Raw genomic sequence first — 14,584 nt, forward strand, 5'->3', positions numbered from 1 at the left:
TAATCGGTAATCAGCATTGGCTGAAGCTCCAAGACGATGATCTATGGAAGAAGTGATCTAAATAACGCCTTTCAGACCCTGATCAGACCCTGATCATCCCCCGATCGTTATATCATTCCTATATACTATATAGAGAAGGTATTTCAAGCTTTTCAAGTAGTTTTAAACAGAAGATTGATTCGATTTCACATGTATGAACTTTTTAGGTAGACTCTTGATATTTAGAAAACAGTGCCCATATATTGTATACATATTTGTAAAATTGGGTTAAGAGGGTGGCTCCACTTCCGTTTCCAGGAAGGGAATGTATGGAAGGTATGCCCAAGGCCCAAGCGCCTGGACGCACGGCACTCTTGTACCCCTAACGGTATTCTACTTTTTGTTGTCTTTTATTGTTATTATTAAGCGGTACCGTTTGCCTGGTCATAGTTATTGCTCTCTTGTCCGTTCGGGTGTGGGGGTGTTAGAATAAAAAATCGTAAAAAAAAAATAACAAAAATGCGAGGCGCGCGCCTTTTCAATAACAAATATCAGCTGGCAACGCTGTTGGTCTGTGCGTGGGGAGGTGGTGCGTGCCCACTCACCTTGACATGTCGCCACACACACACATACACATACACATCCACATAGCAAATCACATTAACAATAACACCTATTAAATACATTAACCAAAGCACCGACAGCCGAAAGGAGTGCGAGTTAAAACAATTATTGTTTAACTCTTTTCGTTTTTTGTTTTTTGTTTCGCTTTAATTGAAAACATCGGAAACAAGCGCGAAGGAATCCGAAGCATTTGATACCCTTGCCGAATCATCGTGCAACGAAGAAACGGAGGTTGCAAGGAAGGTAGTATCCGATATGACACAGTAAAAAAAGCGAAAGGCATCCGAATACCCAACATTTGATTGTACAAATCTGTAGGCTATTCGTTAATAAATATATTTGAAAATTAAGTACTTTACTATGCCACACGGGGATCATGAATATCCTATGGATTCTGTGGCTTGCAGACTTCCAGTGGTAATCGTGGTGCCTTCGCTCTGAAAGGGTATTAAAACGAAAGTGAATTTCAGGCATTGCTTGCAGCACAGCAACAAAAACGTCAACGCCATGCGACGAGAGCCATTGACAAAGTCAGATAGAGATACAAAGAGAGAGAGAGAGAGAGAGAGAGAGAGGAGCAGTCAAAGTTGAAGAGCAAAAAGCAGAAAAACAAAAGCAAAGCGTGGGAGCTTTTGTCTTAGCCATTTGTTTTATGCTAAATGAAATGTTAACTAAATGTTGGGCAATTAAATGTTAATGTTGCGTCTGCCCCACCCACACCCCACACCCCACTCCCCCCCCCCCCAATCGCCTCTCCTTCACACTGTCTCTCTTTGGAGCTCTTTAACACTTTCGGTCTCCATTGAACGGCCGCCATTGAAAAGGGAAATTGAAATTGAAACAGAAACAGTGACTTAGAGAGGCGACAGGGGGATAGAGGGATAGAGTGGGGGAGGAAAATTAGCAAGGGAGAGAAAAATGTCTGAGGGCGAGGAAAATTGGCGAAGACGAGGAAGGCGGCAACAACAACAACAACAACAACAACAGCGGCAACGGCGACAGAAATTGAAACGGTTTCCCAGCTGTTTGCATATGGCAAAAATGCAATTGTTGCTCTTGCCTTTTGGTGCTGTTGCTGTTGGCTGTGTTGCTTTTGTTGCTGCTGTTGGCTTTAATGTTTATTTAACACGCATTGCCAACACGTTTACAGTTACCATTTAGCGCCGTTGCCACCGCTGTAGCTGTCGCTGTCGCCTACCACCTCCGCCGATGCCACCCCCGCCAATGCCACCCACGCCAATGCTCAGGCAAAGCCCAGGCACAGTGGCACCAGCCTCATTGGTATGTTTTGGCCAACCAGCCCACAGTTGATCACCGGTGGATCTAATATTGATCATTGACAGATAGATAGATAGATCAAGCCCTGACCATTAGCCATTCCCCTTTCTTTTGAAACCGAAAAAGGAGTCCCTAAGTTCGGTTTACTGTATCAAATAGAAATGATCAGCGGTATTTTTGTTAATGAAAATAAAACTAGTAATGCAAAATAGAAGAAAGAAGCGATCGAAATCTAGAGGCCCTCCATATCAATATATTCTGTTGGTCCAAATTGATGCGGGGAAAGCGGGGGTAAGCCTGTGAAGACCTTTTCAATTCGCTTGGAAACGGCGGTGGCCCCACTGTGCCATGAGTATTTCAAGTTCATTATAAATAAAACGTAAATATTATTAAATTGTATACAAACGGCACGTTGCACGGGTCTGTGTGGGAGAGTGTACTCGTCCGTATACATGCAGGGGCCCATGCGGGTGTGTGCGTGGGGGCGCGTGTGTCTACGGCTGTGTGAGTGCGAGTGTATTGAACTCTTGCTGCATTTTTTGCACAATATTTTCGATACTGCTGTTGTTGTGCTTTTCTTATTTTCTTTTCATTTTCGTTTTCGCTTTTTTTTGCTCCACTCTTTCTGTGGTATGGTGACAATTGTTTTTGTTTTGCTTTTGATCGCCGCTGACGCATCGATCGTTATCGGGCGATACCGATTGTGCCACAGCGCTGCGATCGAAGGGAGAGCTATCGATTGCTTGTGCCAGCGATGCTGTGGCAGCAATAGAAGAACGGAGAGATGGAGGAAGAGGCAGAGACAGTGGTGTAGTAGTGATGGCGGTGGGGGGGAGGCGACACAAAGGGTTGCTGTCGTTGCTGCTTCTTTTATACTCGTAATCCAATTTACATTTTACATTTTTCGGAGCAGCTGACACTGACCTCTCCGCGCGCACCTTTGAGGCGGTCAACTGTAACGACGACGACGACGACGACGGCGACGACGACGACACCGATGATGTTCAAGATGATGATGATGATGATGACGCACCCAGAAAAGGGACTTCCGTTCTGAAGAAGCTTGAGGTTAAGGTTGAGGAACTGACACCAGGAAGTGCATAAGTGACCATCGGAGGAGGCCAAAGATCAATCCATCGGAATCGTATCTATAGGTCTCTGTTCCATTAAGAGTGAGAGAGGGGGAGAGGCAGCCGGAGAGTGAGAAAGCAACAAACATGGTAAATGTAGCCAATGGCAACGGGATTTTACCCAAAATCTAAAATGCATCCAAACAACAACAAAAGATACTCGTAAAAATGTATCTGAGTGCGCGTGTGTGTGTGTGTGTGTGTGCCATGTACTGTCCCTTACTCCTACTGGATGCAGTCGAAAAAAGATACATAAATGTATCTATGTATGTACTGCCCCCCTCCATCAGCTACCAGATTCCTCAGTGGCGGGGGGGAGCATGAGAGGTGTGCTGCTCTCCTGCTCTAACACACAGTGCGTGTGTGTGTGTGTGTGTGCGTAATCCTATTTGCAGCCAAATAAAACTAAAAATAACAACAAAAAAAACGAAAGAAAATCCGACAAAGAATTGATTCTGCTGCTGCTGTTCTGCTGCTGAGCTGCTGAGCTGCGTTGCTTTCTGCTCTCTAAATCTTGCACGTCGAAGGAAGCGGCAAGCAGAGCAGCAGCGGCAGCAGCGCAGTCTCTGCACTTTTATCTAACCAATACCAAGGCACAAAAGAGCAGCCACCACCAGCAGCAGCAGCAGCAGCAGAGGCAGCAGAGACAGCAGCCGCACGCACACGCATAAACAGCAGAAAGAGAGCAAAAAGACGAAGCAAAGAAGGCAGCCATTGTGTCCGCTCTCGCCAACTGACTGCCGAACGAACGCGACGGCTGGCTGGCTGGCTGGCTGGCTCTCTCTTCTGGTGCTGGCGCTGGCGCTGGTGCTTGTGCTTGTGCTGCTGCTCTGCTCCTCTGCTTTGACGCTGCTCTGCTCTGCTCTGCGCTGCTGCTGCTGCTCCTGGACGTTCCTCTGCTCTGCTCTGCTCTGCTCTCACGCTGCTCGTGCGCTTTTATAAATACAACTCCGTAGATACACCATCTATACAGTCGAGCTTCATCTGCCTCTGCCGAACGGTTGCGCTGCGGCTGCGCTCAGAACTCGTGTGCGCGTCAACGCGAAAGCATCTGCAGCGCCTCTAAAAAATAATACCAAAAAAGATACAGCTACAGATACTGATACTGAAGTAGAAGCAGAAGCAGCTAAAAGATACAACAAAATAACAAAAGTGCCAGGGAAAACTGCTACAAAAATACAAGAAACACTATTGGTGCAACACATTTTTTTTGCGTTCAACAAAAACCCTTTGGAATACCCATCAAAAAACAGTGATTTTTTTTGCCCATCTACCAAAGAACTGTGATTAGATCCATCAACGGATCGAGACCACACCGAAGTGACACCCAAAGTAATAAAAAGTGCAGACAAACCAAAACTAAACTAAATCGAAATCGAATTCGAATTCGAAGTCTAGACATCTAGAGATTAGTGTACAAGATCTGAAAGAGTGGCGTGCCCCCGTTCCCGTTCTCGTTCCCGTCTAGGCCCAGAGCGGGAAATGCCGCCGCAACTACGAAAATAATCAGCGAAGGTAAACCTTATTTTTTTATGTGAAACAAAACATATTTCCACAATATTTTTTTTTTTTTGTTTTTTTCTTGTGAAAATTAATGTTTGGATGTAGCGAGGGGAAGCCCTGGGATTATCGACAATGTGGATTATGTCGAAGGATAAACTTGAGATTTTTGCACTGAAATCACTGATCTGAGGACGGAGAGTGCGAGTAGGGAGCGGAGTCTAGAGCTTTGATTAAATCTGACTCTGAATGTTCCCTGAGTCCCCTGTGGCCTCTGATTGCTCTGATCTTCTCCAATTGCATTGAGTTTCCAATTGAGTTTCTCATTTCATTCCATTGGATTCAAAGTTTACCTGAATTGAGAAAAAAAGCTTCTAGTTTTTTTCCATTTGTTTAAAAAATGTTCTCAAGTTTCCAATTGGAAACTCTCGGAAAATCAATAGCAAACTCTTCCTTAAATTTCTCGATTGAAGATATCAGATGTTGTAAATCTTTGGAGGTTCAAAGTACCCAAAAGAAATTGCAGATTCCCATTTATGTATTTTGCTTAAAAAGTTCACATAAAATGGGCATTCTGTCATCAAATGTCTGATTAATATTTTATATAAAAAAAAAACACACACAATCAGTAGCTTTTTACAGACATCTCCACTTCCATTCTGTTTCGCATAGGAACCGTGTCGAAATACCGGTCGAAAATCCCCCTAAAACCAGAGTTGAGATCTTCCCTAATTTTTGCCATTTCCTCTCCCATTTCGGGTCAATTTATTTGGGTCAAGCTGTGCCTTCAATTACGGACGATCTGACCCCTTGAACTTTGACTCTCTGACACAGTGAGGGATGAACCAGGAGTCGGAGCGGAGTCCCCTCTAGGATGGGATAGGGTTAATGGTTAATTTAGATTGACGATCTGTATAATGGGAGGTGTTATACGCCACAACTCAGTGGAAGTGGAAGTGGGAAATTCAGTTGGGTACGCTGCGTTAGTATGATTAGCGCGATTATTTTTGGCTTAAAGAGAACGCGAAACATTTGATTGATAAATGTAAAAACGCTTTATTACTAGCTCCCACCTCAAGGACAGACAGAGCGATTAGAGAGAGAGAGAAAGAGAGCGGGAGAGACAGAAATAGAGGGCCCAGGGCAGAGGGGCCTTATCTTTATCTCAATGACTTTTCATGTGGGGGGACGATGACTCACGGGCGAAATTGAAATCAGCCAACCAAAATGAAAGGCCAAACCGAAAGCCAATGGACAGCAAACACTCGCGGGCCATTTGGCTTTGGCTGTGGCTCTGGGTATCGCTAGAAAATGTTGGTATTGATTTTGGTCAAGTAAGGATTTCCACAAGAAGGAAAACCCTTTCCCTCCTCCAAGAGAGCGCTCTCAATAAGTGTGGCAACATTAGCATTGATAGCGGGGAAAAATTCTAATGAGCCTGCCCCCACATTTTCCCCACAATCGTTTATGCAAAAATGCAGTACAACAGCGCCAAAAGCTAGATAAGCAATCGATTCACCTTGACAGCATTGCCAGATGTCTCTTACTCTCTCTCTCTCTGTCTCTCTGTCTCTATCTATCTCTCTTTTGCCTGTCATGGGGCATGCCCAGGGCCCCAAACGAGTAGGTTTACCGTTTCACCAGTCCCTTCCACAAATGCACTGGCAGCTGATTGAAGTCTACCCAGAAATTTGATTTCGAGTATCCATTGCACAAGTGCTCGTCTTAATGGTATGCACAAATGCTGATACATCTATCGATCAGCTGTTGTTGCGATTCGCGGAGAAATGGGTATGGGTATGGGTATGGGTATGGGTCTGGATGGCGTCTGTTTTGCAACTGTTTTCCTAAGAATGGAATGTTGCCAGTTGAATGTGTGCTCATTCACTCATTCGCCAATGATGCGCTTACTTTTGCACTTTCTTAGGTTAGTTTTTGCCCGTAAGGAAGTAACTTTTTGGGCTGGCAATGCCTTTAATTTGCCTAATCATTCGTTGAGCATGTGCAAGCTTGCAAGCTGGCAATGCCTATTAAGTGGCAGTGCTCTGGAGAAACCTGGCAATGCCTTTTTTTGAGACTGGCAGTGCCCTCCCAGTGCTTTCTTTCTTTGTCAAATCTGACATTTGTCTAACCCCTTCTTCGTCTTTTTCTCTCCTTTCAGAACCACTTAAGTCGAAACTCAAATCGACATCTACTTCGATCTCAGCAGAGTATAAAGCAGCAAAATGCTGGCAGCCCAGCAACAGCAGCAGCAGCAGCCCCCCCAGCCACACAGCAGTGCCACCGGCGCCGTCACGCAGGCAGCGATGGAGCGCCAGCGACGCGAGTCCACCACATCGGAGTCCTCGCTGGAGCACCTCGACCTCGGCCGCACACCAAAGAAGCTGAGCAGCAGCAGCGGCCCACAGCCCACATCGACGCCGCACGACACGGCTACAGCGTCGGCGGTGGTGTCGGCGTCGCGCAAGCGCAAGCTGCGACAGCACCAACAGCAACAGCAACAGCAGCAGCAGCAGGATCTGCTCAGCGACGACGAGGAGGAGGAGGAGCCGCGTCCGCTTGAGGAGACGATGGCAGTGCAGCGGCCGCGCCACAAGCAGCGACGCAACGGCCCCGCCTCCGCGGCGGCGGCCAGCGCCAGCATCGTGATGGACTACAGTGCCGGCGACGCCAGTTCGCTTCGCAAGAAGTTCCGGCTGAACCGCAGCGGTGCCAACGGCGACCTCTCCGAGTCCGGGTTCGTCGACGCCAGTAGCTACAACAACAGCCATGCCGCATTGGCCGTCGTCTCTGCTGCAGCGCAGCAGGCGTCGAATGCCTCCAGCACCAGCAGCAGCAACAGCAGTGGCAGCGGAAGTGGCAGCTCTGGCGCCTCCTCGCCGGAGGGTCTGTGCCTGTCCAGCGGCGAGTCCGGAATCGGGGCTGGCGACGAGCACATGAAGTACCTCTGCCCCATCTGCGAGGTGGTCTCGGCCACGCCCCACGAGTTCACCAACCACATCAGGTGCCACAACTACGCCAACGGCGACACCGAGAACTACACCTGCCGCATCTGCTCCAAGGTAAGTCCACACTTGAATCCCCCATTCCCATTGCCCACCACATAGTGGTCGCTCGATAGCTTGAGCCGTGAAAAGATTACACCCGGAGAAAAGAGCGCTGAGATGCACTTAAATTTTCACATATGTAAATATGAAAATATTTGATAGTATTTATAGAATCCACTTTGGATTATCCGTATCCTTAAATGATCTACGGATCTTTTGACTGTGGGAAATGCTCGGAGCCATGAGCGTACCTTTCGATTTCTTTGCTCATATATGTACATATATTGTCACTCTATCGACATTTCCTTGGCCAATTCTCACCCTTTCTCTTCCCCCCACTCGGTCTCCCATTGCAGGTGCTATCCTCGGCCTCGTCGCTGGACAGACACGTGCTGGTGCACACAGGCGAGCGTCCGTTTAACTGCCGCTACTGCCACCTGACCTTCACCACCAACGGCAACATGCACCGCCACATGCGCACCCACAAGCAGCACCAGTCGACGACGACGACGTCGGCGGCGCAGCAGTCGGCTTCGCAGAGCGCCGGCAGCGGCTCTCTGTCGCAGTCGCAGCAGCAGCAGCAGCGACGCCTGTCACAGCAGCAGCAACAGCAGCAACAGTCGCTGTCGCAGCACCAGCAGCAGGGAGGTGCAGGGCATCCGGGACGTGCGGAGAGCTATGAGAGCGATGCCAGCTGCTCCACGGATGTATCCAGTGCCCACAGCCACACCCACAGCCATGGGAGTAGTCACGCCCACGCCCACGCACACGCACACAGCAACAACAACCACAACAACAACAACAATCCCCACAAAGCGAACAACAACCACAAGGAGATGCAGCAGCAGATCCAGGAGCGGATCAAGCAGCGTCGCCCCAAGACCACCATAAACAACAACAACATAATCGACGAGGGCTCCCAGGCGGAGGAGGAGGAGGATCGTGATCGGGAGGAGCAGGACCAGGACCAGGAGGAGGAGCACCCCGATGCGGACACTGACGATGATGTGGCCATGCCCCTCTCCATTACGAGCACCCCGGATGTGGCCACCCTGCTGGCCGGAGTCAACGGATCCTCGCGGGCAGCCTCGCGTTCCCGCTCCCCCTCGCCGGCCATGCCCCTGCTGAGCTGCCCCGCCTGTGGTGCCTCCGACTTTGACTCGCTGCCAGGGCTGTGCGCGCACCTGGACGCCCGCCACTCGGACATACCCGCCAAGTGCCGCGACTGCGACGTGATCTTCGCCAGCCACCGCCAGCTGCAGGCGCACTGCTGCCGCGGCCTGGTGGGCGTGGATCTACCGCCGCTCCTGGGGGCCAGCAGCTCACCGCTGCACCACAGCGAGGACGAGGATGAAGAGGATGCCGACGACGAGGCGAGGACCGAGAGGGAGGCGGAACAGCACGGGGACTTCTTCCAGCAGCTGTATCTCAAGGGCAAGGCAGCCGCAGACGCGGCCGCAGCCGCCGGGACATCCACCTCCTCTCCACCGTCCCCCATCAAGCACGAGCCGGCGGACAGCAAGGACCTGGCGGACATCCAGAGCATCCTGAACATGACCAGCTCCAGCTGCACCTCCAGCTTCCTGCGCAACTTCGAGCAATCGGTGAACACGCCCTGCTCCAGCCAGTACAGCCTCGACGGCCGCGACCAGGAGGAGGAGGCCCAGGACGTCTTCACCTCGGAGTTCCGACGCATGAAGCTGCGCGGCGAGTTCCCCTGCAAGCTCTGCGCGGCAGTGTTCCCCAATCTGCGCGCCCTCAAGGGCCACAACCGGGTGCACCTCGGCTCCGTCGGCCCCTCCGGCCCGTTCCGCTGCAACATGTGTCCGTATGCCGTCTGCGACAAGGCCGCCCTCGTGCGTCACATGCGCACCCACAACGGGGACCGGCCGTACGAGTGCGCCGTCTGCAACTACGCCTTCACCACGAAGGCCAACTGCGAGCGGCACCTGCGCAACCGTCACGGCAAGACCAGTCGCGAGGACGTGAAGCGGGCCATCGTCTACCATCCGGCGGAGGATGCCAGCTGCGAGGACAGCAAGTCGCGTCTGGGGCTCGGCGATGATCTGGCCGATCTGAGCTTCCGCTCGGTCTCGCCGCCACCCCCGCCGCCGCCACCCCCAGCTAGTGCTCCGATCGCCGAGGGCTCTCAGCTGAAGCACATGCTCTTGGGAGAGCCGTCGCCTCCATTGCACACCCCCGCGGTGGCCGCTGCTGCTGCTGCCGTTGCCGGGCCACCCTCCAAGATCCAGGTGAAGAGCCTCGACCAGCTGGTGGACAAGAAGCAGCCTGCCGCAGGCCCTGCCCTCGACTTTAGCATGGATGTGCTGGATCTCAGCAAGAAGCCAACAACAGGAGGATCCTCCACCGCCTCCGCCCCGTCGGGCCCGTCGACGGTGCCAGAGCTGGCAGCCGTCCTGGAGCAGCAGCAGCAGCAGCAGCAACAGCAGCAACAGCAGCAACAACAGCTGCTGCTGGCGCAACAGCAGCTCTTTGGAGTAGCAGCCGGAGCGGCGGGAGCTGGCGATGCCACTTCCCAGTACATGCAGCAGCTGTTCCGCAACCTGATGTTCCAGTCGCAGACGCCGGGCTTTCCCTTCTTTGGGTTCATGGCCCCGCCGCCACCACAAAGCAATCCCGAGAAGCCGCCGCAGCTGAGTCCGCCTACGCGGATGGGCGCCCTGCCCCTGCCGATGCCAGTGGGCGTGCCCGTGCCGCCTGGCGGCCCCGTCAAGATGGTCATCAAGAACGGAGTGCTGATGCCCAAGCAGAAGCAGCGCCGCTACCGCACCGAGCGGCCCTTCGCCTGCGAGCACTGCTCCGCCCGCTTCACGCTGCGCTCGAACATGGAGCGCCACGTGAAGCAGCAGCATCCCCAGTTCTACGCCCAGCGGCAGCGGAGCGGACACCACGTGATGCGCGGTCGCGGAGCCTCCAATGCCGCAGCAGCCGTGGCCGCAGCCGCCGCCGCAGCGGCAGCCATGAGCCAGGGCGGATCCGGGTCGGGCCATGGGCACGGCCATGCCCCCATCTCGGACCAGGTGAAGTACGCCATTCTGACGCAACAGCTGAAGGCGCACAAGAACACGGATCTGCTGCAGCAGGCGCTGGCCCACGGATCCAGCAGCCTGGCCGGTGTCAATCCCCTCCTGCACTTTCCCTATGGCGCACCCCAGGCGCAGTTCCACTCCCAGTCGCAGTCCCAGTCCCACTCGAGTAGCCATGGCCATGCCAGTTCTGGGTCCCATCTGCCGCATCTGGTGAACGGGATGCACAATGGGCAGAACAACGGCCAGGCGAGTGCCATCGATGACGACGAACCCAAGCTGATCATTGACGAGGATGAGGATGGCGAGGGCGATGTTGAGGAGTTCGACGAGGACGAAGAGGAGGAGGAGGACGAGCCCGAGGACGAGGACCCGGAGCCAGAGCCAATGGAAGAGCCGAAGCAGGCCCACGACGAGGAGCCAGAGGACGAGGAGCAGGAGCTGCCCAAGCCCCTGGAGCACATCTCCCAGACCAGTGCTGCAGCGGCCCATGAGGCGGCCAATGAGGCGGCCAAGAAGATGGCCGAGACCATCCTCGAGCAGGCCATCAAGGCGGGCAAGGCCACGCCCAGCGCCACTGCCACTGGCACGCCCATGAGCACGCGCACGCCGTCCCCCAGTCCGGAGCCGACGAGCAACGCGATGCCGGAGCCGAGTCCGCCGAATCCCACCATGAAGTCGATGATCGCCCAGGCCGAGTCGGTGGCCAAGTCCCTGAAGGAGGTCGCCAGCTCCCCGTTCAAGGACGAGTCGCAGGACCTGGTGCCGGTGGCCAAGCTGGTAGACAACGCCACCAGCAGCCAGATGAGCTTCAACAGCTACTTCCGGCCCAGCGACGTGGCCAACCACATGGAGCAGAGCGACGAGGAGGGCCTCGTGGCCTCCGGCAGCGCCAGCGAGAGCAACAACTCCGGAACGGAGGACGTCACCAGCAGCAGCTCCGGCAGCGAGCCGAAGAAGAAGTCCGCCTACAGCCTGGCCCCCAATCGCGTCTCCTGCCCCTACTGCCAGCGCATGTTCCCCTGGAGCAGCTCGCTGCGGCGCCACATCCTCACCCACACCGGCCAGAAGCCCTTCAAGTGCTCCCACTGCCCCCTGCTCTTCACCACCAAGAGCAACTGTGACCGCCATCTGCTGCGCAAGCACGGCAACGTCGAGTCCGCCATGTCCGTCTACGTGCCCACCGAGGACGTCAGCGAGCCGATACCAGTGCCCAAGTCTGTGGAGGAGATCGAGCTGGAGGAGCAGAGACGCCGCCAGGAGGCGGAGAGGGAGCGCGAACGCGAGCGGGAGCTGGAACTGGAGCTGGAGCGGGAGCGCGAGAAGGAGCTGGAGCGCGAACGGGAGCTGGAGCGGGAGCGGGAGCGCGAGCGCGAGCTCGAAAAGGAGCGCCTGGTGCTCATCCAGAAGCTGGCGGCTCAGATAAATGCCACGGCCGCTGCTGCCTCGGCGGCCGATGCCGGCGCTGGCGGAGATCTGCCGTACAAGTGCCACCTGTGCGAAGGCTCCTTTGCCGAGCGTCTGCACTGCCTCGAGCACATCAAACAGTCGCATGCCCACGACTTTGCCCTGCTCCTGGCCAAGGGAGCCATCGAGCCGGAGTCCCGTGCCGGTGAGTCCAACCTCCAGCATCTCCTGCAGCAGCAGAGCACCCCGGGGGCCGGCTCCGATGATGAGGCGAGCGGCGGCGGCGGTGCACGCGGAGCCTCTGGCAAATATCCGGACTACAGCAACCGCAAGGTGATCTGCGCCTTCTGCCTGCGCCGCTTCTGGTCCACCGAGGACCTGCGCCGCCACATGCGCACCCACTCCGGGGAGAGGCCGTTCCAGTGCGAGATCTGCCTCCGCAAGTTCACCCTCAAGCACAGCATGCTGCGCCACATGAAGAAGCACAGCGGACGAGCCCACAACGGCGACAATCCTGGCTCCGACTGCTCCGACGATGAGCAGGTCGCCACTCCTCCATCCACCCCAGGACCCACTCCGGCACCGGCCACCGGCACCACCCCCATACCCACCAACAACAATAACAGTTGCCAGAACAACAACAACAACAACAGCAGCAACACCAACGCCAATGCAAAGACGGTTCTGCGCCAGCCGATGCTGCAAAAAATGCTGCTGGACAATTCGAGCGAGTGGCGGGCCAGCCGCCTGGGCGAGCACAAGGAGAACATCGGAGAGGCGGCAACCCCGTCAGCCGCGGCGGTGGCCAGCTCCGATCTGATCGGAAATCTCCTGGGCATCAGCGACCAGGGCATACTCAACAAGCTGCTCTCCTCCGCCGACGAGGCGGCCAAGCTCCTGGGAGTGGACAACAAGTAGGGGGCCGGAGTCATCCCAGTAGGCAAGGTATAGCATACTTTCTACAGTCAAGCCTCCTCCACACCTCCATAGAGGAAGAAGAAACAGCAAAAAGCAACAGCAACAAGCAACAAGCAACAAGCAACAACCATTTACCGCCTTACGTATACCAAAGCTTAAATAGTTTCAAATAATAATGATAATATCTGTAATCTATACTCTTAAAGAAATCCTCTTTTTTTTTGTATGTTTGTATGTAGGTTTTTTTTCCAGCATTATTAATATTATTATTACTATATTTTTGTTTCAAAGTGTGTGGCATTCCATTGTTTAAGCGGTCCAACCGGATGTGGTAGACAAGTTACAAAAAAAGAATGAAAGGAAATATGTAATCAAAATTAGCAAGCGAAAAACTAAAGCAGATGATCGTATAAGACCCCCACTAGATATAGCGATTGATTCAATTCGATTCGATTCGATTCGAAAAAAAGGATTAGGAGATAAGTAGCTGCAATGAAACAACGAACATTTTTACATGACATGAAACAAAAACGAAAAGACTTGATGGCGAAAACCAGAGGCGATACTAATACAAACACAACCATATAGATTAACCATAATACATGCATATATCATAAATATAGTACTATACCATACGTACATATGTGTAAGCCAGAGATTGTAAATTGAACTCGGGGGCCTTGAGAACCGCAGCGTGGCTTAAACTCTAGACTAAGCAAGAAACTACATTTTAGTCAATTAATTAAGATTAGACATACATGTACTCGTATGTACATATATGTATTTGTATGCATGGCTCTTTTTTTTGTCTGTAGTACTTAGTGGTAGATGTAGTTTATTTAATGAAAACTCATTCATTCACACACACACACCCCCCAACATTCATACACCTAAATACATATGTATGCACACATACATACATACGGTACGATACGATACGATACGAAAGTATATATAGACGGATAATTCATATAAATATAATTATATTAGTCGACTTCTTACAGCAATAACCAAAGCATTTCACTTACGAGTATTTAGCGTTTGTTTAAGCTAAACCACACACAGACACACACACACACACACGACAACAAATATTAAGGTTTATTTAAATCAATTTCATGCATATACCATACATATGTATGTATATATATATATATATATATATATAATTCAATATACGTATGTATTGTAGTATCAAATATACAACTACAAAAACAACAAAAAGCAAATGTTCGAGTATATCAGTTATTTATAATGAGGAGCAACAGCAACAGCAACAAAAAAACAACAACTTAAAACATACATTTATTATGGAACAAATAAATTATATACATACCTAGCCTTTTATGACTTACGAGTACTTAATTTTAACGAAAAGTGTACTTAATTCTAAACTGTAAAAGACATGTTGCACACACACACACACACACACACACACACAACACAAAGAGAATGGATTAAAAATTGAATTCAAATAAAATAAAGCGATGTCAAAATCGATTATACGATGCCTATACATCTACTCTGCACCCATTATTTATTTCCCCTTGAAAAAGTAGCTCTTCTCAAAAATAGGAGAACAACTTCTCAAGAAATCAACCATTTTCAGTTGACTGATGTCGCCTGATATATTTCTCTAAAAGAAATCTGGCTG

General features: G+C 51.7%; 1 protein-coding gene across 1 annotated transcript; it reads left to right on the top strand.

Moving 5' to 3' along the window:
* Window positions 1-3,937: 3,937 nt before the first annotated feature.
* Window positions 3,938-14,446, top strand: peb (zinc finger protein pebbled). Its single transcript, XM_001355682.4, has 3 exons — window positions 3,938-4,526; window positions 6,673-7,573; window positions 7,915-14,446. Exons 2-3 carry the CDS (start codon window positions 6,737-6,739, stop codon window positions 12,928-12,930), a joined length of 5,853 nt encoding a protein of 1,950 aa, XP_001355718.3. The 5' UTR covers window positions 3,938-4,526; window positions 6,673-6,736; the 3' UTR covers window positions 12,931-14,446.
* Window positions 14,447-14,584: the final 138 nt, after the last annotated feature.

This window comes from Drosophila pseudoobscura, chromosome X (genome assembly GCF_009870125.1).
Source record: "Drosophila pseudoobscura strain MV-25-SWS-2005 chromosome X, UCI_Dpse_MV25, whole genome shotgun sequence".
Taxonomy (NCBI): Eukaryota; Metazoa; Arthropoda; class Insecta; order Diptera; family Drosophilidae; genus Drosophila; species Drosophila pseudoobscura.

What these genes read in the sequence shown, in the direction of transcription:
- peb (XM_001355682.4), top strand. Translation starts at nt 6,737, where the DNA reads ATGCTGGCAGCCCAGCAACAGCAGCAGCAGCAGCCCCCCCAGCCACAC. An exon ending in CCTGCCGCATCTGCTCCAAG is followed by an intron (nt 7,574 to 7,914) that starts GTAAGTCCACAC and finishes CTCCCATTGCAG; the next exon opens with GTGCTATCCTCGGCCTCGTC.